The sequence below is a fragment of the Vombatus ursinus genome, unplaced genomic scaffold (assembly GCF_900497805.2).
Source record: "Vombatus ursinus unplaced genomic scaffold, bare-nosed wombat genome assembly UNPS02014779.1, whole genome shotgun sequence".
Lineage (NCBI taxonomy): Eukaryota > Metazoa > Chordata > Mammalia > Diprotodontia > Vombatidae > Vombatus > Vombatus ursinus.
In genome coordinates this window covers 10,758,803-10,780,962 of record NW_020954557.1, presented here as the reverse complement: position 1 = coordinate 10,780,962, position 22,160 = coordinate 10,758,803, and the positions used below count along the sequence as shown (strand labels likewise).

At 39.1% G+C, this 22,160-nt stretch overlaps 1 protein-coding gene across 1 annotated transcript in view; it reads right to left on the bottom strand.

The window, feature by feature from the left end:
* The window catches only part of SATB2 (SATB homeobox 2), a 216,511-nt gene extending 201,030 nt beyond the window's left edge, over positions 1 to 15,481 (bottom strand). Inside the window, exons 1-2 of the mRNA XM_027866064.1 lie at positions 14,713 to 15,481; positions 13,179 to 13,406 (exon numbers count right to left, since the gene is read on the bottom strand). Of these exons, the coding sequence (XP_027721865.1) occupies positions 13,179 to 13,347 (169 nt within the window). The 5' untranslated portion in view covers positions 13,348 to 13,406; positions 14,713 to 15,481. The remainder of the gene's footprint in view (positions 1 to 13,178; positions 13,407 to 14,712) is intronic.
* Positions 15,482 to 22,160: the final 6,679 nt, after the last annotated feature.

Here is a 22,160-nt window from a genome sequence, read left to right as displayed (position 1 = left end):
CCTCCTATAAGAAAAAAAAATCATACCTCTGATTAGATGTATGAACAACAGATAATTTGCTGATACTTCATAGATTTCTAGAGTACTATCACTACAAAATGAAACCAAGATTCACAAGCCTTTAAACAAAAGGACCATTAAAAGCCAGTCTTCCAGACATTCTGAACAGGTGTGGATTCTGAGTTTTGCATCAGAAATCAATACATAGAAAGATAATCCTGAATCAAGCTCTCAAAAGGGCAAATATTTGCAAGGGATATGGGTAGAGGAAGACGAGGAAAAGGGAGGTAAGAGCAAAATTACTGTATAAATATTCTCCACTTCCCTTAGGGAATATTGGCATCTCTGGTTTTCAATCATTGAGGTATTACTATTGTGACTGGGACTGGTTCAATTAAAAAAAAAAAAGCACTGCTTACAAAAGTAAGGAAACAGGAATACAAAAATCCCTACAAGAAGACTTTAACCAAAATCACCATTTTTATATATTCAATTATACCATTAATGGTATGTTCTTAGATTAATAAAAAGGAAAAAAGATTAATAAAAACAGCATCTGACTAAAAATAAGAATCAAAAATTCTTGTGAAAAAAGTCAAATGTCCCTCTCTACTTTATGATTCTAAAACATCTTTTTTCTTCAGTAGGATTATTTTCCTGGGCACAGTGGAAATATTGTTCTTTAAGAAATAAACAAATAGCAAAACATACCAGTGAAAAAATTAACATTATACAAAATTCTTTAAAATTCTATTTTTATCCTAAGTTGACTTAATAGTATAGCTTTCAACACCACTGACAACAAAGAGGAATACTACTTTTTGCTACTAAATTTGAAACACTCCACCAACACAGAGGCAATTTTTTAGGCTAAGAACAAATAGGAGGGCAAGTCCTTATTCCAAGGAGAAAAAATGTACTAAGTCCTCATTGAAAGAGCACCAGCTGGAGAATGGTCTCTCTCAAACTTTAAGTATTTCTGAACCTGAGGCTCTGCAATAATCAAAGAATTATCTCATTTCTTTCAAATTCCTGGCATTCTATGGTTCTTTAATATTTAATAATAATAATAATAATAATACATATCCACATACACATATATGTATGTATAGGAAGCTACAGTTTCAAAATGACTCACACTTTAGTATGACCACTGTGAAATGCTGAAATGAAATTCCAAAATTTCTTTTTAAAAATAATTTGTGGACATAAAAGATTTATTTTCAGGTTGACATATGTTTACTATGCCTTAATGTGGTCCAAAATGCCTTTTCAGTATCTATTATGGTGAAACAGTTAGCCATGTTATCTTAATGCCATTTTGTTTAATTCACTGTATAGATTCAAAGAATTCTATACATAAAATGCCTATGGGACATAATTTTAAAATATAAATCCAGTATACAAATGATAAAATAAAATAGACAAGAATTCTCCATTTTTAGAGAATAAACGTGGCAATATTATTTATGTTTAAGAGCAACTGACTGTAAGAAAGTTGACTTTACCACGTGACTGTATCGAAGGAAAAATTGGACTCAGAGAACTCTTAGTAGGTAATAACTATCAGTTTCTCCCAAACTTACTTTCAAGTTATGCATCAATCTTCAATATAATTGTGTTTGACATAATATAAGCTGTTGGCAGTTAACTTGTTTACAATAAATGCTGGGTTTGGGTATATAGACTATATTTCAGCCTTATAAATATCAAACACAAACCTACAACAGCCCCATTATGGGTCTGAGAATCATTTCGCTGTAAATCTTTTTATTGGGGGCCTGGGGAATTACTTTGCGGCTTGTTTTTGACTAACTACTTGGAACAGTGTGAAAAGAGTTACATTTATACACCTACCGAGTGTTAATTGGAATTCTATACATTAAACAGAAGATTGCATAGTGTCCATCACAAACCTATGTGGCCTACCCCAAATAGCTCACAGCAGCTAAAAAGCTTGGTAAAGTCACAGCATTTTTTCCTACAGTTCCCTACACTTTTCAAAGCCAGAACTAATGGACATTTGTGACAGCACTGGCAGTCTTTCAATGATTTTTTTTTTAATGCTACTCTTTGGGTCTTTATAAGTCAGTTGTAAAAGCCTGTTTCAGACACCAACTTGAAGTCTGAGACTGTGAACAGAGATTTATTTTGAGGGGAGGAGTCAGGCAGTAGGGTAAGGGGCTGAAGGGACATACATCTATAGCAATCTTACACTATACTATTGTTCAGTGATTGATTTATAGTAAAGAAAACCCAGGGACAACTTGTTCATCCTTTCATGTCTTCTCCTAGGTCTTGAGGTGCATTAAATTTCTAGTGAGATTATAATTCTTTTGGGGGGGGCTCCCTTCACCCAAGGATGACTTTTGGTCTTCTAATGCCCTGCCTGATAAACCAAAAAGGTAAACTATTTCTTTATACTACTGAGACTTGAATGCAACATCACTACCCTATCACTTGGGCAAAGCTGGCTACTATAGTTGCTCTATTCACAATCCCACTGACCCTCCCCTAAACTGTCCTCCCTACTTGCTCTCATCTACATAAGGGTTTCAGAAGTTGGTTGTTTGTTTTTGAACAGATGATACAGAAGTTTTATAGTTCAAAATAATTCATAATGTACCAACATATTCTGATTTCTAATCAATTTCTTCCAGCCTACTGAATGTCAATATGGAAACTCAGCATATAAATAATCTGAATTTGCCCCATATACCCAGTTTCCAACAAAAAAAAACTAGAGGAACTGCTTCTCAGGAGCTCAAAGAATTCACCAGATACAATTCTGTCAAATAATTTTTACTATATAAATTCCTTGGGTATCAATTAAACAACAACAAAAAAAGAATCAATTATTACTGGGTGAAAAAAATAAGAAATTCAAGTTATGACAAGAGTTACAAATGAAGGACAGCAAGAGTATCTGAAAAAAAAAAACATGCACGAATCTCAGCTGTTTTCCTAAGATTAAGGAACCAAATGGATTTTTTTAAATTAAAAGCACTAGTTTACAATATGAACTCATTCATGGAAAATTAATGAAATTTTCCCACTTTGTATTAAAATGGTATTTTAAGGTAGCTGTCGACTATAATTTGTTTACTTAGGAGGGCAGTCTTATGTATGTATGAAAAAACAACCTTTTTAAAAATTATTCAACAAAAAATTCCCTCCAGGGTGAAGAAACTATAAGTCGCTTCACCCAAAATTAACATTTATGGTTAAATTATGATGACCTGAAAAATGGAACCACTTACGGGCATAACTTTTGCAGCATTAGTCAATGGTGCTATGTTATGTAAATTTTAAAGTTAAAAAAACTTCACTAACAAAAGTATTTTAACGAAAGCCTTATTAACTAGTCTTCTGGTGTTGAAATAGCCACACTGGGATGTAACAACAAGGAGCAGGGTGGGGACTGTTGCTATGTTGAATGTTTGGGGGTAGAAGTAGGCACTGGGGACCTCTTTCTGGGAAGGATACAGAGAGACACGCTTTAATCAGTCCTGAGATTTTGAGGTCTCTACCAAAAATTGTCAACTCTAGCTTCTTCCTTTACTTCTTTCAGTCGTTTCATGCACTATCCATGAAAAGTCTTAAACTGCTGGGCCAAAGAAAAAAAGGGGGGGGGGGGGTTCACTGACAAGCAAAAGGAATTTTTACTGTACACCTGTTTTCCAACTGAGTCCAAATTTGGGTATTACCTATTACTGAAAATTATTTCATGCCATAATGTCTTCACGATACCATGTTGTCTTGTGCTACTTCCCAAGCTCCTAAAAACTCAGAGTCTGTGTGAATAAATTAAGAAACTCAAGGTCTAGAAAGGTAGAAAACTGGCCACTGATTTCCTTTCCGCCTTCCTGTTCCATTCCTGTTCCCTAACAAGCTGTTGAAAGGACACCTCTGGGGAGTGTCAGCAAAAAGCCCAGAAACGTTAGAGATTATCAACTTAATGGTCCAAATTATTGCTGATCGAGCTCAGAGCCTGCTATGTCTCGTGTGACAAGTAGAGTTATCCTGATATGTAAAAGGAAAGGCTTCAATTTCCCTCCCCTCATCTCCCAATCACCCCCAAGCATGTACATGCTGAAGAAAAACAAGTGTACAGCCCCTGTTCAGTCAATAAAACCCTTTTACTCTAGTGTTCTCCTTCAATTGGGTCAGAAGGTGTGGATAGAAGGTGAAAGAGCACTACATTCATAGCTAGCTAGGCCTTTCTTGAGTAACAATCTTTGTGTGATAGCGGCAAAGCTCCTACCTAAGTCAACGTGGGGTAAACCTGGAATTACCTAGCTGGTTAATCTTCCCATCACTACCTCAAATAAAACAAAAACAAAAATGGGGTTGTACAAATGATAGGTGAACAAGAAAAGGTAACTGTCCTCCAAACCTGAACGAAAAGGCAAGACTAATAACCACTTTTAACATCTCATTAACAATCAGCTCTCATGGACTCCTTCAGTGACCTTTATAAAGAGTCAGAGCTGAATGTTCTTTTCTACCAAACCAATTTTAGCTAATAAATGTGATAAAGTAAACTAAAAGCACTCCAGTTACTCTGCATCTTCTCCGAGTCTAAAAATTTGTACATTGTGTGACAGGTCCACCTCATTTTTCTTAATGATGTTTTCATTATTCTTTCACTCAATTAAAACAGAAATGGATATTGCATCTTCTGACTGTATAATTGTTATTGTAATCTGTTTTCGATCACTGCTTGGGAAATGGGTCCAAAACAACATAAACTATCCACTGCCTCAGAATACAAGTCATTTTCTTTTACTATGACACTTAAAGAGACATTTATCATGTTGCTCTGATAACATCTTTGGATTATGACAAAAGCAAGTTCTTGGTAAGTTGGAATAATGTCATCTGATTCAAGGAATTTTTAAATGGGCACATATTTACCTAATAACTATTTTAAATGTTAAATTTTGCCCACTGTAACATTATGAATAACGGAAATATCGTCTGAAGAAAATATTATTTATTTTAACACACAGTTCAGTCACTAGATACGAAAATAATTTTAACTGTGCCTCCTTTGATATTCCTTTTGAGTTTGTGAAACGGTATATGTTTTGTACATTCTGAAAATCACATTGAAAAAATGCAGACTAACCAAGTTTTGAGTGCAAAAAAAATACTTTAAAAGCCACAAAATATTGATCATATTTAGTGAAAAGTAGCCTAATACATTTGCTTCTGAGCACAAGGCAAAACCAAAAAGCAAAAATTACCTTCTAAAAGAAAGAAAAATGTATCTGTGGTTAATGTGATAAAATTCAAATTGCTATAAAAATATTCCTACTAATCACCTCTGTCAGATTTTAAAGCTTTGGAAAACATTTATTCTCAGCAGAATCTCTAGGCATTTCCCCCCATGTCTGCATAAGTCTTCAGTGGAACAAAAGAAGACACTGAACTAGTTAGGCATATTTCAGTGACTGAGCAGTCCTTAGTGGACACTACATAATTACTAAGATATAAAAGGCATTAATTTCAGATATATGGTGGCTTGAATTTTATATGAAATTTATTCTGCCTCTTAATTTCTTATCTTTGATGGTGCTATTTCAAATGCCTTATTACACTTTTTTAAATTAAGATTGTGTACAACCATATGCTGTGTACAACCAATTTTAAAAAAAAATTGCTAGTTTGACTTCCATTTTAGTAATCACCTGATTAGTTTCAGCACAGAGCTCTTGTCATTGCCGTTGACCTTTTATTAGCATCACTGTTCTCACAGATGCCAGTTTTAATGCTTTGTTTTCTCCATTGTATTTTAATGAATACATTTGAGTCTCCACTATGACATCTAAATGACCCTTCTTATATTTTATATCTGGTTAGGGTATAACTGCATAGTGCCTGTCAAATAGTAGACACCTAATGAATGTTTGTTGATTGGTAGGTTATTAACAGGTATTCAGGTAGCTGGATTTTCACAACCCCATTCTTGCTGCATTTTTTTTTTTTTTATAAAACAGGTAATTAGAACTTCAAGTAATTTTAACTTTAGGAATAGATACAAATTTAAAAGAAAAAAACTGCCACCAAAAATAAGTTTTATTTCTGCTTTTGAAGATATCCCGATTACATTAAATGAATCAAATGTTACAGTAAAATAGCTGAGAAAAGTCCAACCTTTATCAGCTCCAATTATGTCTCTTTTTTCCCCTCAAAGTAAAAAGATCTTCATAAATAGAAAGCCATCGTGAGTTCTATCATTCACTTACACTTGGTTAGACCAGCTTCTTTTCGTTATTTTTGTTGAGGTTTAAATGTTAATTTTTCAATGAAATAAATTTTGTCACTTAGTGCCAATTTTGATTTAAAAAAACTAAAAAGTGACATGTCTTATGATGTCAACAAAATTTTGTATAAGTTCTTTTATTAGAAGTACATTTGTAATACTTTGCAATATTAAACATTTTAATGCTAAGTAGGAAATACGTACTTGGAAAAGAAGCCATTATGAAATATAAAAAGGAAAATAGTATGTTTGAGGATACAAACTATTTGACCCCCCAATCCTTAAAGATTCAACTCTTTTTGTCTTAACTATGCTGTACTTATAGCATTCGCTTTATGTTGGAGTATTCGTATTATTTCAGTTATGTGGTCAGATCATAAACCCATCACATATGAAAAGATGACTTTAATATCCTTAAATGTTTTAGAAACTTCAAATGCATGCTGCAACAAAAGACCTATTTTTCACAAGTTTCTTTACAGGCACTCTAAATTACTAAGGAACTGCAGCAGTTGCTACTATTAAGAAAGAACTAATATAATCCAAGTTAGTATTACTTTAAAGGGAAATATTTATAAAAGAATTTAAACTAAAGGGCAAACTTTTGAACTTATTTTAAGCTAAACTGAAAGGTCTCCTATTTGTAACTATTTTCAGTTATTTCAGAAGTGATTTTTTTTTTTTTATCCAAAAAGAAAGAAGGATAAGGAGTTAAAAAATATATGGGTCAGGTCCAATATTTCACTGCTGTTCTTATCCTCTGGGGGTGGAGATAAGGGATTGGGAAAAACTTGCTGCCAAAGCTTCTGAAAAGATAACTGGGCTGCTAATTTTCCGTTCACAAAATTTAAATTCTACTTATGCATCTAACACTACTCATGAAATAATATGAAACAGTATTATATCACTGCAAATTGAGACATTTTTATCAAAATAAAGAGTAGCAGTGCCAGCGTTTCATTTGTCATTTACCACTTGTCACTTTTCACTGACAAACTGTTACACATACAACTTTTGCCACATACTCCATCTTCAAATATGCTCCAAAATGCCATTGTACCTCAGCATTTATGGGGAAAAAAAAGAAGGAAAAAAATAAATGTTACCAGAGTCTGGTACATTGGTACAAAGGTGGGGAGAAAGTTCCATTTATTAGCAAAAATGAAATTAAATATTTTCTATTGTATTGAGTACTATAAATAAGCACAAACTTAGGCTGCTTATATGAAAAATAAGCTGAATGATTAATATTGTATACACAGTATGTCGATAGCTATAGGATCAAAGGTACAAAGACTTCAGACACCATCTATTCCACCCTCCCACAATACACTCACACTCACACTCACACACACACACACACACACACACACACAAATTTTACTAAACTGGGAACTGAGGACCAGAAAGATTAAGAGAATTGCCAAAGGTCCCATAAATAGCAAGCAGGGTAGGAGAGATTTGAGCTAAGGTCATCTAATTCTAGAGCAAGTGTACTAACCTATGGTTTTATAGGTATTTTTGCTTCTTGGTACATTTTTAGTAGCAACTTAAATTGGAATAGGAAGGTGTCAGAAGTAAAGAGTGGTTCAAGTAGGGGGAAAAAAAACTTTTAGAAATTCTCTATTAACTGAGGATGGCTATGCCCTGACATTTCACATTAAAAAAAAATGAGAATAAATTTATCAATGCATAGCATAATTTTCCTGCTAAATTCCCCATTGCTTTCCACCTTCCTAGATGTATCCAACAAAGACGAACGGTCTGTTAGAATTACTTGAACTTCACTAATATCAATAACATTTAACTCAACTGCCCAATAAATAATAGTCAATAAAGCTGCCTTTCTTCCTTATTGATGTAAATGGCACGCATCCTCATAAAGGGAAAAAAGAATTAATTACCACTGGATATTCCAGCTGTCCTGGGCTTACTCACTGCTGTCCACATGCTAAATAAAATGGTCATTTTCTGTGAGCATAAGATATACCTCAAATGACTGCTAAATAGATTTTTTTTTAAATTTCACCATACATGATCTTGAAAACTCAAATATATAATGGTCAGTGGGTTTCTCAAGATGGAATTCAAAAGTTCCAAAGATACTTTAAACATCAAATTATGCCTAGGACACTGAATGGGTGGATACCCTATATTCTGTTTAATGTGCATGTTCAATTGCATATATTTTTTAACCAAATATGTCTTTATTTTAATAACAGGCCAAAGACTGAAAACACAGCAAAAAAATAGAGGAGATGCTGGATGACCCCACAGGCTAAGCTGATTCTATTTAAGAGATCTAAAATAAAGTCAGAATAGGAGAAGGAAAAGAGACCTTTTTCAGAAGACTCTTTTCTCTTTTTAAGAAATGACACTGAATTTTATCATAAAGAGAAATAAATATTATGTTCATCTTTTTGTTAAAATTAATTTGATGAGTTTTTTGTCCAAGTCTGCATAAAAACGATAATATATTTCCAATCTACCAACTAACTTACAAACTTTCATACACACAATCATTTCTTAAAGGAAAACTTCTCACTACAATAGTTATTATATTTACTATACCTGACCTGATGGATGTGTAACATCTATTACTTTAATCTTTACTCTATCTACTTATAAGGAAATGTTCCACATGTAGACAATTAAACTAACTGTTGTTGCAGACAATATTCAATTCTAAATGAGATCCTGCCGAACAATCTTGATCACATTTGCTTTTCTATTTGAACACATCAGTACATGTTATATAACAATTCTTTTTCCCTACAACAAGAGAGTTATGTCTTTGAAAGGGCTGCCTGGTACCAGAGAAGGATAGCTCATCCACTTTGGAGAAACTATCTATAAAAGACTTATTTGGACAGACAATCCTTTAACGAAATAAAATTATTTTTTGAGAAGCATATTAAATCCTAATTCAAGAAAACAAAAGTCATAACACTCATACCCTACACCTAAATAGACATCAATATATTTTCTTTGAAAACTGAACCAAAAAAATCATGAAAGATATGAAACTGAACAAGGTCAGAAAGATATCTAATGTTTAAAACCTCTTTTGAATAATTAAATAATTTGGAGTATTCAAGTACTGTCCATACAGTTTAAATAAATCCATATGAAAGTCATTTTTTTCCTTAAACCAATAATTAAAAATGAAAAGGCTTGCAGTAATAATGGAATGAAAAACAAGAATTATTAAAACTCTAGTTGGCCCATTGATACAATCTTGGGGGGGAAGCACAATGTTTTGCTGCTTTCTCCCTAATATTTCATTGGCATTGATATACATTTCTATCCTAATTTGCCATACTGAAGCATTATGTATAGCAGGATATTTTTGGTGCATATAATAATATCTGTTAAGGGATCCTTAAACTCTTATTTTCAAAATCCTTAATAATCTCCTTTAAAAATATTAAGATTCACAAGTTTTAATCAATGATTTCACAAATATGAATAACCTAACTATTAATCATCCCTTTTTTCAAAATCCTTATGGAGTGAATTACTAACTGTGAGGGGACGCCAATTCTAGTAAGTGAATGTTACCCAACAGGGATATAAAGCTGTCAACACCACAGTGCTCTTGCTTGCTCTAAACTCTCTCCCAGGCTTCATATGTTTTTTAAAGGGATATTAGCCTTTTTTCTGAAGACCCTCTATAAAACCTGCCAGTCATACACATCTGAGCACTTATATTTTATTACATACATGTTTTAAAACAGTCTGCCTAGATAACTGCTGAAACATCCTAGAAAGTGTTGGACTACACAAAGAAAAACTGATCTACTTTATAGTATATCCTGCTGACATTAGCCACACTGTAAACATCAAACTTTTAAACCACCTATAAAAAAAGCAACCTTAAAGATAGTAATTATGTATCTATTACCAAAACTAATTTACTATGGTCACCATAATAATGTTTCCTTTACATTCATTAAATTTTCATAAAAGTCGTTCCAAAAAACTAAATGATTACAAAACACCAACTAGAATTTTCTATTCCCAATTTAAAAAATGCATGTGTGCTTTTCCATCTCAATCCTTATCAAAATCAACAGCAGAAATAATCATTTCTAATGCAATTAATTTTAATATTTCCCCTTTTGTGAGAAATTTTTAAAGCCCAATAAAGTTCATTAAATACTTGTTTCCCTAAAATAAGACATCTCACTCTCTTTTTGCACTTTTTGATTATGTCTGTCTTCACAGTGTAGAAAAGATCACTGAAGAAATATCTGTAATATGCATTTCTGAAGTAATATCAATTGATAATACTTCTGGAAGAAAGCTAAAGTAAAAGGAGATGGGGTGGCAGAAGAGTATTCTTTATCCTTTAATACTAGAGTTCAAGTTATAAAGTTTTTTTTAATTATTGAGGTGATTATATAAAAATACCTGGAGTTAGAATATTTTAAATTGCATATAAACATTTGCATACTTTAAAAAGTACAGCTTTAAATATGTGCCAAAAATTGTTTAAAATGTAATTTAATTATGTTGTTCTCCAATTTATAGATCTGATCAGTGTTTGGTAAGGCCACAAGTATTACTATAATGGTGTCTACTTTGGAACCTCATATGAATTAAAATCTACAAAATAAGTGATTGCAAATCCTCTTCAGTATATACAACGTTGAAAATGCTTGGCTATTTTGAATAAAAGGCAACAATTTAAAATACCATTTTGGAATATAACTGGAAATATTTTGTGCTATTTTTGCTGACAGCTATATTTTTTTAAAATCTTAATTGTCATCCTACCAAATGTATAATTTAACTAGTTTAATAATGATTATTGTAGATATTTTAAATTTAAACAAAGTTAATTTATTTTTCTATTTTGCTTTCAGAAGCATTAATAAGTATAGAATATTACAAAAATCTGGGAAAATGAAGAAGCACAAGAACAGCCTGGTAAAACATAACTAACATCTTTCCCCAGACATTAAAACTTCAGTTTAAATAAAGCTTATATGTCATATGATAAAGAGTACATACTATTAGGTTATTTTTTAATCCTTAATTTTAAGCATGATGGTATTAATATAAAATTGAATGAAATTCTTCTCGTTTAAATAGGCCAGCTTTAATCTGAACCACTAATGTAATCACAAACCCCCTTATACTTCTTTTTACAAAGTAGAGCTATAATTACAAAACAAAATTTATAGCCTAAAAACGTTTTGTCATTGTTTTCTTATAAGGGAAATAAAAAACTTTCATGTTCCCATTCTTTCCTTAATCACAAGGCCCCTGGGATGTTGCATTATCTCTCAAAAAGGTTACTTCTTATTTTCCAAGCTTACTGGTGTATTACAAACATTTTCAAATCAAATTAATAAGGAGCTATCACTATGCAAGAGTGAAGAATTGAGACCTTTTTTTTCAAATATAGTCTCACTAGAATACTTTAGGAGACTCACAGCTAAGTTACTACCTCCTTCTTCTCTATGATACTGGCCATTAATTTAATGCTACTGAAAATAGGAAGCCATAAAGATTTCTTCTTAGTTTATTGAAGTAAATTTTCAAATCACTAAAATTCTCAGTCTGTGGCTAAGCTACAGAAATTTAGGGGGTAAATACCTCCCATATGGGAGGGCAATTAAGCTAGGTAACTCTATCTAAAGTGCTACACTTCCACAATGGAGTAATGAGGAAGGAGGTTTGATGGTAAAATAAATAACAAGTTCTTTTACACACGTTTACAACTTATTTGTTTCTTCACTTTGAAAAAAAAAGCTGACAATTAAATTATTCACTTAGAAACACACAATCTGCCCACCTACAACAAAGCAAAAAAAAAAAAATCTTCAATCTTTTCCATCAGATTACACCTTCTAACATCCCCCCTAAAGAATATCAGACAATAATTATTTTGTTTGAATTACTAACGAAAAAAGGGAAAAATGAAACTGATTATAGTAAGCTATATCTTAAAGCACTCAAAGTTTCAAGTCAAGCAGAATTTGACATCTAAAAATGAGACACAAAGTTGTAGAAATAAAAAATACATAAAAAATATACAATTTCCTACTAAAATCCTCCTTAACATAGATAGGCCCTAGTCTATCTGTCTTTTTTCAAGGCTACTTTTTCCATTTAGTTGCAAAGGAACTATGCTTACAAGCAAAATACTACCATAGGTTTTTCTTCAAATGAAAATTTCAGGAATGAATGAATGAAAGAACGTGCTTGATGCCCACAGTCCATTAACTTTAAAGGCTATGATACAGTCTATAACTAAGTTACAAATTCATTATTTTAAAAGCTTCAATCATTCTTTGTCCCCCTCCCCCCAAGTAACTATTGGAATATGGGAAAAGGTAGCAATAAGTATCCAGAGAACCAAAATGAAATACAACACAAATTTTCTGTGATCCATTTTTTTTTAACTTTCAGATACTCAAAGAAGAGTAATAATGAGATTATTCTACCTTGAAGCATTGGCACAGACACAAAATGAGGCTGTGGAGTATATTAGATTGATCATTACTGACCAGAATGTGAAAGCAAACACACCTAAACTTATTCTCTTCTGTAGACCCTTTTAGGCTCACGAAGAGAGTAAAATCGCTAAAAAATGCTCTCTAGGAAAAGCTAGAAACAGTTAGCTGGCTGTGACATAAACCTGCCAACACCTCAGCACACAGTGGCAAAGTGCCCAAAAAATGCCACCCTCTGGGTAAACCACTTTCTGTCTTAACTATACAGATGAAGCTGCTACTTGCTGATGAAAGGCAAGTGGGGCATTATTTAACAATCTGGAATCCACTTCCTGTAATCCTACACCAAGAAGGAAAGCTTAATCAACATGAACCCTGACACCCTGATGCTATTATCACTTTGCTGCCAGTCTGTTATGTGAACGTTAATACTATTGGATGGTTACCTCCCACTGACTTGGTCACGGAGCCATTGGGCCTCCCTCTGGCTCCCATGGGACTGCCATTCTGCTCGAGCCTGGCCACCTTCACGGGAGGAGGACCTTTGACATCAGGGCTGCCGCTCCTTCTATCTGGGCTGTCCCTTAGACAGGGACTCTCGCTTCTCCGCTCCATGCTACTTTGACTCGGAGACAAAGTTCCCACAGGCAGATCGCAATAAAATGAGCAAGGACCTAAAGGGAAGAGGAGGAGGGGAAGGGAAAGAGGGGGGAAAAAAAAGAGGGAAAAACTGCTCACACACGTGATAGATGTTCAAGCCAGTTATACATTGCTTTACAAAATAAATACAAACTTCCTCCTCCCGCGTTAGCCAAATAAAGTCCAAGCTGCAGAGTGCATACGGCACACAAACTTGCACTTGTCAGGCAGAAGTGGATCCGAAGCTTGTGCTTTCACCCCTAAACTAACCCGACTCCCTAGGACTTCGCAACTGTGCGGCTGGGGCACGGGCAAGTTCCAGAGGGCTCCCAGAAGTGGCCCATTCATTTGAACTTCGTTGGCATAAATCATTCCTGGGCGTGACAATCTCACTGTGCTCGGGGTGAGGGCGGGAGAAGATCTGAACTTCGGGAAAGACTCTACACACACATTGCGAGGGGGGAGGGGTGTGCACACACACATTCGCACATCTATCAAATAACCCGGTTCACCAAACGAAGGATGCACTCGGTACTGAGTGGCCATGCTGCACGAACGTGAGAGCACACAGCATCCTTTAAAAAAACACCCTTTATCTTTTTCAGAATCATTTTAAAAGGAAGAAAAAACAACACAGATACAAATACACGAATAACTTTTCAAAGACCCAAATCTATAATAACAGTAATCAGCATTCAAAGTGCTTCTGGGTATTTACCAGAGTAATCTCTATTACAGAGAAAGAGAGAGACTGCAATTATTATTTTGCAACATTTTTATCTTCATCTAACCCAGAATTTAAGGGAGAAAGGGATCCACACCACAGTACAAGGTCAAAAATCATTTTGATTCATTGATGAAATGTCAAACTACATAAAATTCATATTCAGAAATCGCTTCAGAAAGTTTTCCTGGGGTTTTTTCACTTCCAACGTTCTCATCACAGAACCTGCAGGTCGCACCAATTATTGGGGCAGGGTAGGGAGGAGGCCTTGGGGTGGGTGGAAAGAAGGGGGAAATGCTCTTAATTAAACGGCGTTCACGTTTGCCAGCTGACTTTACAAAGTAGTAAAAACACAACAAACTGCGTGAGAAACATTCACAGGAGGATTTCACCGGTTGATAAAGCCGCATTGATAAAGATTTTGGAAACCAGGTGAGGGTGGGAAGGAGTAGGAGAGAAGACTGAGGACAGGACCGATTCATTCCCAATTAATTCAGCTGTTAGAAGGAAAAGGAAGGAGGGGGAGTCAAGAATGAAACTATATCTGACCCAGAGTGTTTTATCGTAACTCATAAAAGATGGTTATACAGTATGAGTGTCTTATCTTCTGTACTTACTGCTTATAGTCTGTCTGTAACTTGGCTGAGCTGAGCTCTGTCCATGGATCAAAAGTAGAGAATCCAGGGTGGAAAGTTTCTTGTTTCCTTTTTTAACGTTCTTGTTTTCTTCCTTTCTGTTTCCTTGCCCTTTCCTCTTCCTCCAGTCCTAATGTTTTAAGGTCCTGGGTCAGGATGTCTTCTTCTTGTGAGATGATTGTGGTGATGGTGATGTTGGTGATGATGATGATGGGGGGAGGAGGAGGAGGGGAGAAGGAGGAGAAGGAGGAAGGGCTCTACCAAAGGGGCAATAGAGCTCGTGGCGGAGGGGTTGGGGGAGGGAAAAGGGGAGGGTGAAGAAAGACGAAGGCAAGAGGGGGAAACAGGCTTTTTCACACCTTCAGGAAAGAAACCAATGCATCGAGAGAAAGGGCAGGGTAAATCGAGAGACCGCGACGGCCGCTGCTGCTGCTGCTAAAGGGGCTGCTATTCTGGAGAGGAAAAGCAGTAGCAGCAGCAGCTGCAGCGGGTGCTACAATCAAGGAAAAAAGTGTGGGGGGGGGGGGAGACCGAGAGAGGGAGAGACTAGAGCAACAGCCCCAGATATGTCACTTTCAGTCTCTCCCTCCTCTGCCGCCGCCAGCAGCAGCAGCAGCCCGAGCCGGACTCACTGACACGCCACAGAGAGAGACACTCTGAGAGGGAGATGATTATTAGTTGCGTTGAGTCATCAGGCAAAGTGAGTCCTTTTGGGTTGTCCTTGGTTTCCGATTTCCTCCCCCCCCCTTCCTTTCCGTCCCCAGATCTAGCTCCTTCAAAATAATAATTTAGAAGGGGAAAAAAAGTCTCTGGGATATTTCGGGATCAGGCACCCAAAAAAAAAAAAAAAAAAGCCGACCAAAAACTCCAATCCAGACTCCTCCACCACAATCAGAGAGGGAAGTGAGTGGGGGCAGGGAGGGGAACTGGGGAGGTTTCGGGGGAGGGAGAGAGGGAGGGAGGGGGTACCCTCCTGGCAGGAAATTAAACATCAATCAATCAATCTTACATTTCGGAGCGACCCAACTGCACCGTGGCTGCAGAAGCGAGGGGGTGGGGGTGGGGTGGGGGTGTAGGAAGGATGGGAAGGGAGGAGGTAGAGGAGGAGGGTAAAGCTGGAGTCTATGGGAGCTGGAGGGTGAAGAAGCTCAGGGCAGCCCGGGGAGGGGTAGGAAAGGGAGGGAAGTGAAGAGAGGGGTGGCACCGCCGCCGCTGAAGGAGTAGAAGGGGATAGACAACAGAGACACGGATGGGGGTGGGGGGGGAGCCGAGGACGGTGGTAAGTGATGACCCAGGACTAGCGAGGCCAGCGCTGCTCTCCGGTGTTCGGATCCGTCGCCGCGCTCCGCAGCAGAGGCCGCCTCTCCAGGATTGCGGGAAGTGGAGGCGGCGACAGCAGCAGCCGCAGCAGCGCCGGCGCCGAGCCCCGCACCTCGGCCGGAGGAGACCCAGACCAGCCCACTTCTTTCTCGCAGCTTCCTTTTCTGTCAACTGCGCTTAGCACTTTCGACTTTGGAGATAGGAGGGCGATCACCTCCTCCCCCACCCTACCCTCCCCCTCCCCTCACTCCCCTCCAGCTCCCACCTACCCCGTCCTCCCGCCCGCCACCCCTTTCCTCCGCCCCTGCGAGTAACTTTTCCCTGTGTGTTTGGGGCTCTTCCCTCAGCCCGGAGCATGCCGTCAGGGGCCAGCTGAGGATCCAGACCCCGAGACAGACACGTATGAACGTTCACGCTTTATACGGGAAATAGCAAAGTGTCCGAGAACAATAGCGGGTGACAGGGCGGCGAGGTGTTCTCGTTAAGCGCCGGGCGCTGCTTCGGAGGCTCCCTCAGCTCCCGGGCCGGGCCGCGGCGAGAGGCGGCCGGGAAGGAGAGCATCACTAGGGGCGGTGGAACAGGTCTGGGGGAGGCTCTATGGAGAGCGCAGCGGAGGCGCTAAGGGTGGGTGACCGGGGATCGGGGCTAAGCCAGTGTAGCACTGCAGGAGGCGGCGGGTCTATCTCTCTTTCTCTCCCAACTCCCTCCCAACGCTCTTCCTGCGGCCACAGCCAGCCCCTGGAGTGCCCGGGCTTCCTTAGGGAGGATCGGGCCCGGGTTCTAGGAGGGTTCGGAGGAGGCGAGTGCAGACAGCACGGGGCTCTCGGCGCTTCTCTGGTTGAAGAAGCGCCACTGGGACGGGGCAGGGAAGAGCCTGGGCGGAGATGGAACGAGGGGACGGGAACAGCCTGGGCTCGGTCCCCGAAAACACCCAGCTGCACCCCAACTTTTCCTTTCTAGCTCCCTTTCTCGGGAGAGGTCCGTGTCCCCGCCGTGGCAGCCGCGGCGGCGGCTGCAGCCGCAGTCCCAATTTAAGGTGGAGCGAGCCCCAACCCGGGCAGACGCTCCGGGCCAGCGCTATTGTCTCCACCACCCTGGTCCTCCGGCCCGGGCTTCCTTAAAGAGTGGGCACGTGGGCGAAGGGGTCCCGGCCTCAGCTAGAAGCCGGCCGGGCACACGCGCCACACCATGGGGGGGGGGGAGGGAAAGGGAAGGGAGGGGGTTGGGGAGGAAAGGGGAAGAGCTGGGAGATGCTGGGGGGGCTCCCCCTCCCTCCAGAGAAGCGGGCTGAGAGAGCCTTTGCATCCTTCATGGCTTTCTCTCCACCCCTCCCCTCCCAGCCTGACTTCCTCCCACTCTCTTTCTCTTTTCTCCCCCACACGTCCACCTCTCCCCCAGGGCTCCCTGCAGCCTGTGGTTCCCAAAGCAGACGGTCCCCCTTAAGAAGCATTGCCTGTATGGCGGCGCCAGAGGGCCAAACCAAGTTTTGTTTAGGGAAACGCACTTGAGCCGGCACCTCTGGAAAGCCGGGCTAGGCTGGCTGGGGGGGGGGGGGAGTAGGAATCTCAGAACATAGAAAGAGGGGGCTACGTTTCCACCCGCTGTGCCCAACACGGCAGCGGAGCTTGCTCTGGTTCCCCCAAGACATGAAACGGTGAAAGCGGAGAAACTTTGTTGGAGAAAGAAAGGTCTCCATGAAGCTCCAACTCCGTAGCCTTGGCCCCCAACACATCTGGCCGGTGCCCCGGAGGAGAGAGCCTCCAATAGCCCAGCGAAAGAGTTGGGTTTAGGGCCCCAGCGAAAGGATCGTAAGGAAAGAAATGAGCTGCGGTACTTTTTTTTTTAAAGCCGTGCCACTCTTTTGCCCCTTTCCCCCAACACCTTAGTCTCCGATACAGTTGAGTCAATTGGGTAAAGGGCATGCAGAATGTGGAGTCGGTGAAAGCAAATTGGCTGACTTACATCAACCCGAGTTAGTACTTTAAAAGTTTAACTTAGTGGCTGCAAAGAAATTAAGTTGGGCAACCAACTTATTTTTCCCCCTGTAATATCACGTCGGAAATTGAGTCAAAGAAATTGAACAAAAACGTAAAACTTTGTACCGTTCAAATTCGATAACTTATTTCTCGCTAATGCCTTAATAATGAATAATAATAATATACTGTTTCTTTTCTTACCTTGCTGCTGATCCACGAAATCCTCCAGATCAATGTCCAGAAACTTAGAAGAATTGGTGATATTAGGACTTCAGTACTTCTGGAAAAAAAAATGCAAATGATTTAGCCAGAATCTTTCCTGTCTGATTCGTCACTATTATTATAACTGATGATGCGGATGGTTGGAACGATTCAATCCAAAACCATTAATGAGCTATTTTATAAACACCACTGTCGGAAGATCTTCATTTACATTTCTCAAATGAGATCTCCTTGCTAACCTAAGAGAGTTATGTCGACAGCACGATTACAGTACTGGTTAAACTTCTATAAACAACACAACCGTATTGTTAATCAGTTAATATTTTATAAAGTGTAAATATTTTATAAAGTTTTTTTCTGGAAACTAATGATTCTAAATGATTAAATCCAGGAGCAGGGTGATTTAAATAAAGTATGCAATTAAATGTAGATTACAATTTGGAGTTTTTTTGTTTTTTATTATTTTACATTTTATTCTGTTAATTTTCTCACTAGTAAGATTTTTTTTAGTTATTTGCTCAATTTAGCTCTTTGGGGAGAAATCTCAAAATATTTTAAACTTTGGATTTGCACAGGGCAATAAGTCAATACATAACAAAAAACTCGGAAGAGGACTTATCACTATAGCAAAAAAGTTTACAATTAATGTATATATTGCTTAATAATTTTTTGCACTTTCGATTTAAAATAAGAATTCTAGAAAGTTTTGTGTTTTCCTGTTTTTCTTTTTTCTTGCTTTTCCTAATAAAGGCCATTTCTGTTTCAAATTACTTACGCTTTTCAGTGCATAATTTTCATATTGACCTTATTCTAGATGAAGCAACCCATCATTTTCATCGTATTTAATTTTTACAACAAAAATTTTCAAATAACATTTTATGTTACACTATAATTTTCTACTTTTTAAAAGCAGTGGATGAATTGGATGATGATTATTCTTTTGCTCGGTTTCTTTTTCTAATCCATAGTGATTTACTTCCAAAGATTTTCAAACAAAATCAGAGAAAGGATTTGGTTTTAATTATGTCTCTTTTTAATACATTAATCCGAAATGCATTTATACTGCTTTAAATTCCATGATCTTGTGTTATCAGGTTCAGAAGCATATAAAATCAAACTCCAACATTTGGGGATCATTTTTTCCCGTTCAGAATGCTCTCTCCGATGATTATCAGGTGCTTATAAGAATTTTTCCCCTTTTTTTTCCTTCCCGGAGGGTAAAGTTTTTTGGTCATTTGGTCAAGAAGAAAACGTACAGTAGTCGACTATCCCTTACTAATTGGGCTCAGATTTCTTATTTATCTGGTACGTGAACTCAAACACATTTACTTCTGTTGTTTTTTAAATATTATTTTTATTTTCTCTTTCTTCTTCTCTTTTCTTCATTTGCTTTTTGCCTTCGACTCAGCGACAGATTTTTTCTATTAACCGTTTTTCTATTTAACCTTGTATATTTCTCTTTTAACCCTCTGTTTTCTGTTAACCCTCCCCAATGTCCCTCTTTCTCTTGGGGCAGGGTTTTCTCGATGTACAGTCCTCTGATAAATAATCTTTCTTTTGGTGATGATGCTTCGGGCTGCTCAAGAGGTCCTGTCTAGAAAGGCTGCGCAACTTCGTCCCACCTTCTTGATTCCTTGAGAAATCTAAGCAACCCATTCCCAGACTCAGACATGCCCCGGCTGACCGGGAAACCTTTTTTCTGTTTTACGTGATTAGTTAAGACATCCCTGGAGCCTGTGCCCGATCTTTCCTGACCCAACTACGTGTGTGGAAAGCATGCCAGAAGAGTAGATCAGATTGCATTTGAATGCTCATAAGAATGGGAATAGGAATGGATCCTCTTCTTGTGAAAACTTAGCACTCGGAGAAGGAAGAATTAGGTGGAAGAAATGTTTTCTCACAAATTCGGCCCTCAAATTCTGCTCCTAGTGCTCGCTTCCTCCTGTTCCTTTCTTTGGAAAGAGTTACTACAGCTTCTCTGTGTTCGGCATTACTGCCGCGGAGGGTGGGCAGGAAGGGAAAAGAAGTGAATCTGAGCTTGGCACGCATCTTTCGAGATCCTCTCAGGCTGAGCCGACGGCCCGCACTGGGCCTTGGCAGGCGTGTCTACTTTAGAAAAAGGAAGGGGGAAAAAAAAAAGACTGGACAAGAACTGGTTTCCTAAGCTGCACTGGAGGGTGGTGGAGAACCTGAGATCGGATGGGGTAGGTGGAGGGGGTGGGGAAAAGATCCTCGGGGAACCCAAGAAAAAGGACTGAGAGCCCACGTATTTCATTATCAGCACGGATCCCGTGTTGATGACAGGAACCAGACAAACTTCTAACGGGGCAAGCAAAAGGGAAAAAAAAAAGCATCTCATGCTACTATGATGGAGCAAGGTGGAGGGAGGTTTGAGGGGAGGGGTGCTGAAAGAGTAGATAGCTAAATACCCTCTACTTAAGAGATAAAGCTTATGTATCAGTTGTGACTAGCTGCTTCCGGGGCGCGGACAGAGGAGGACAGGGTAGGAGTTAGGTTTGGGTGGGATTTTGATATAGACAGTGAACAAACCAAAGGAGATGGAAGTGGGGGAGAAGAAATGGACCTAAGAAAAGTAGAGAAGTGGAGAGGCATGACAAACGAGAAAACTGAAAGGCTGGTCTTCAAAAACTCTCAGCGTCAGGGATCAAGGAACTGGAAGAAAGGTGTGGGAGGTTTGAGTATACCAGGTAAAAGTATAAGGAAGAAAATAAGCTTTTGAGAAAAAGGCTGATCTTTCTTAGTAGATGTGAAAGACTGAGGCAAAGGAAAAGTATTCTGGGAAGAGTTCCAGATTCAGAGAACTATTCACCGAGAATTTGGTCCCTAGTTCATTTCATTTTTTAAGAATAAGCAGCTTAACTGCTACATCGGCATGTGCTAAAGATGCTGGAGAGAATACTTTTCTGTAAATCGGGTCTATTTGTAAGTAAGTGGGGCGGGGGAGGGGGAGAGAACCAATGGGAAAGGGAAGACAAAACACCAAAAAACGAGGCTCCACACCTCTCTCTCAGAATCAACCAGGGTTTGAGTTGGAAGAAAAGCTGAAGCCCGGGTATTATGTTTCTCCTCCGAAATAAAAACATTTTCGTGCAACTGAATCGCACACTCAGTCCTTCTGGCAGCTGCTGACACGCCTAAACCCCGCAGCCTAGAGTGGGTCCTCGCACTCTTCCCCCACAGCTATGACTTCATTTCTCTTTCGCCCCTAGATGACCAGGCCCTGCTCCTTGTGCCCGAGGCGGCTCCGTCTCGAAACAGCGCCACCGCGTGGGCTATAACGGAGGAAAGCGGCACAGAGTCAGCTCTGAGCCAGCTGAGACCCAGTCCTGGGCCAACATCTCCTGCAGACCTCACCTGCCTTTTTCAGCCAGCTCCACTGGGTTTAAAGATGCGCCTAGGTTAATGGCTCTGGGGCCAATCCGTCAAAACGATGCAGCAGAAGCAGCAGTAGGTTCTGCCCTAGCTAACAGAAAGAAGGACTCCTCAGTATCCTAACCCCTGCACATACTCGCGCAGGCACACAGACAAAATTTAATTCACCATGACTGGTGGAAATTCGAGGCTACGGGACCCCCAACTACTCCCACCCTTCTTTCTAATCCCTTATAAAGAATGTCAGCAAATCTGCAATCCTCTAGTCCTCTAAAGCACTCATTTAGGGAAGGGAGGGGGCGGGCAAGGGGGGTTCTTCACATTCCTTTACCTGACCTAGTTTGGCTTTACACAAGACCCAGGAAAGTGGGAGCAGGAAAGGGAGGGGTAGCGGCACTAGGATAGAAGGGACACAGCAAAAAGTACGAGTCAGGCCCTACCTGTCTGGCCGAAATACAATCTCTCTCTCTCTCTCTCTCTCTCTCTCTCTCTCTCTCTCTCTCTCTCTCTCTCTCTCTC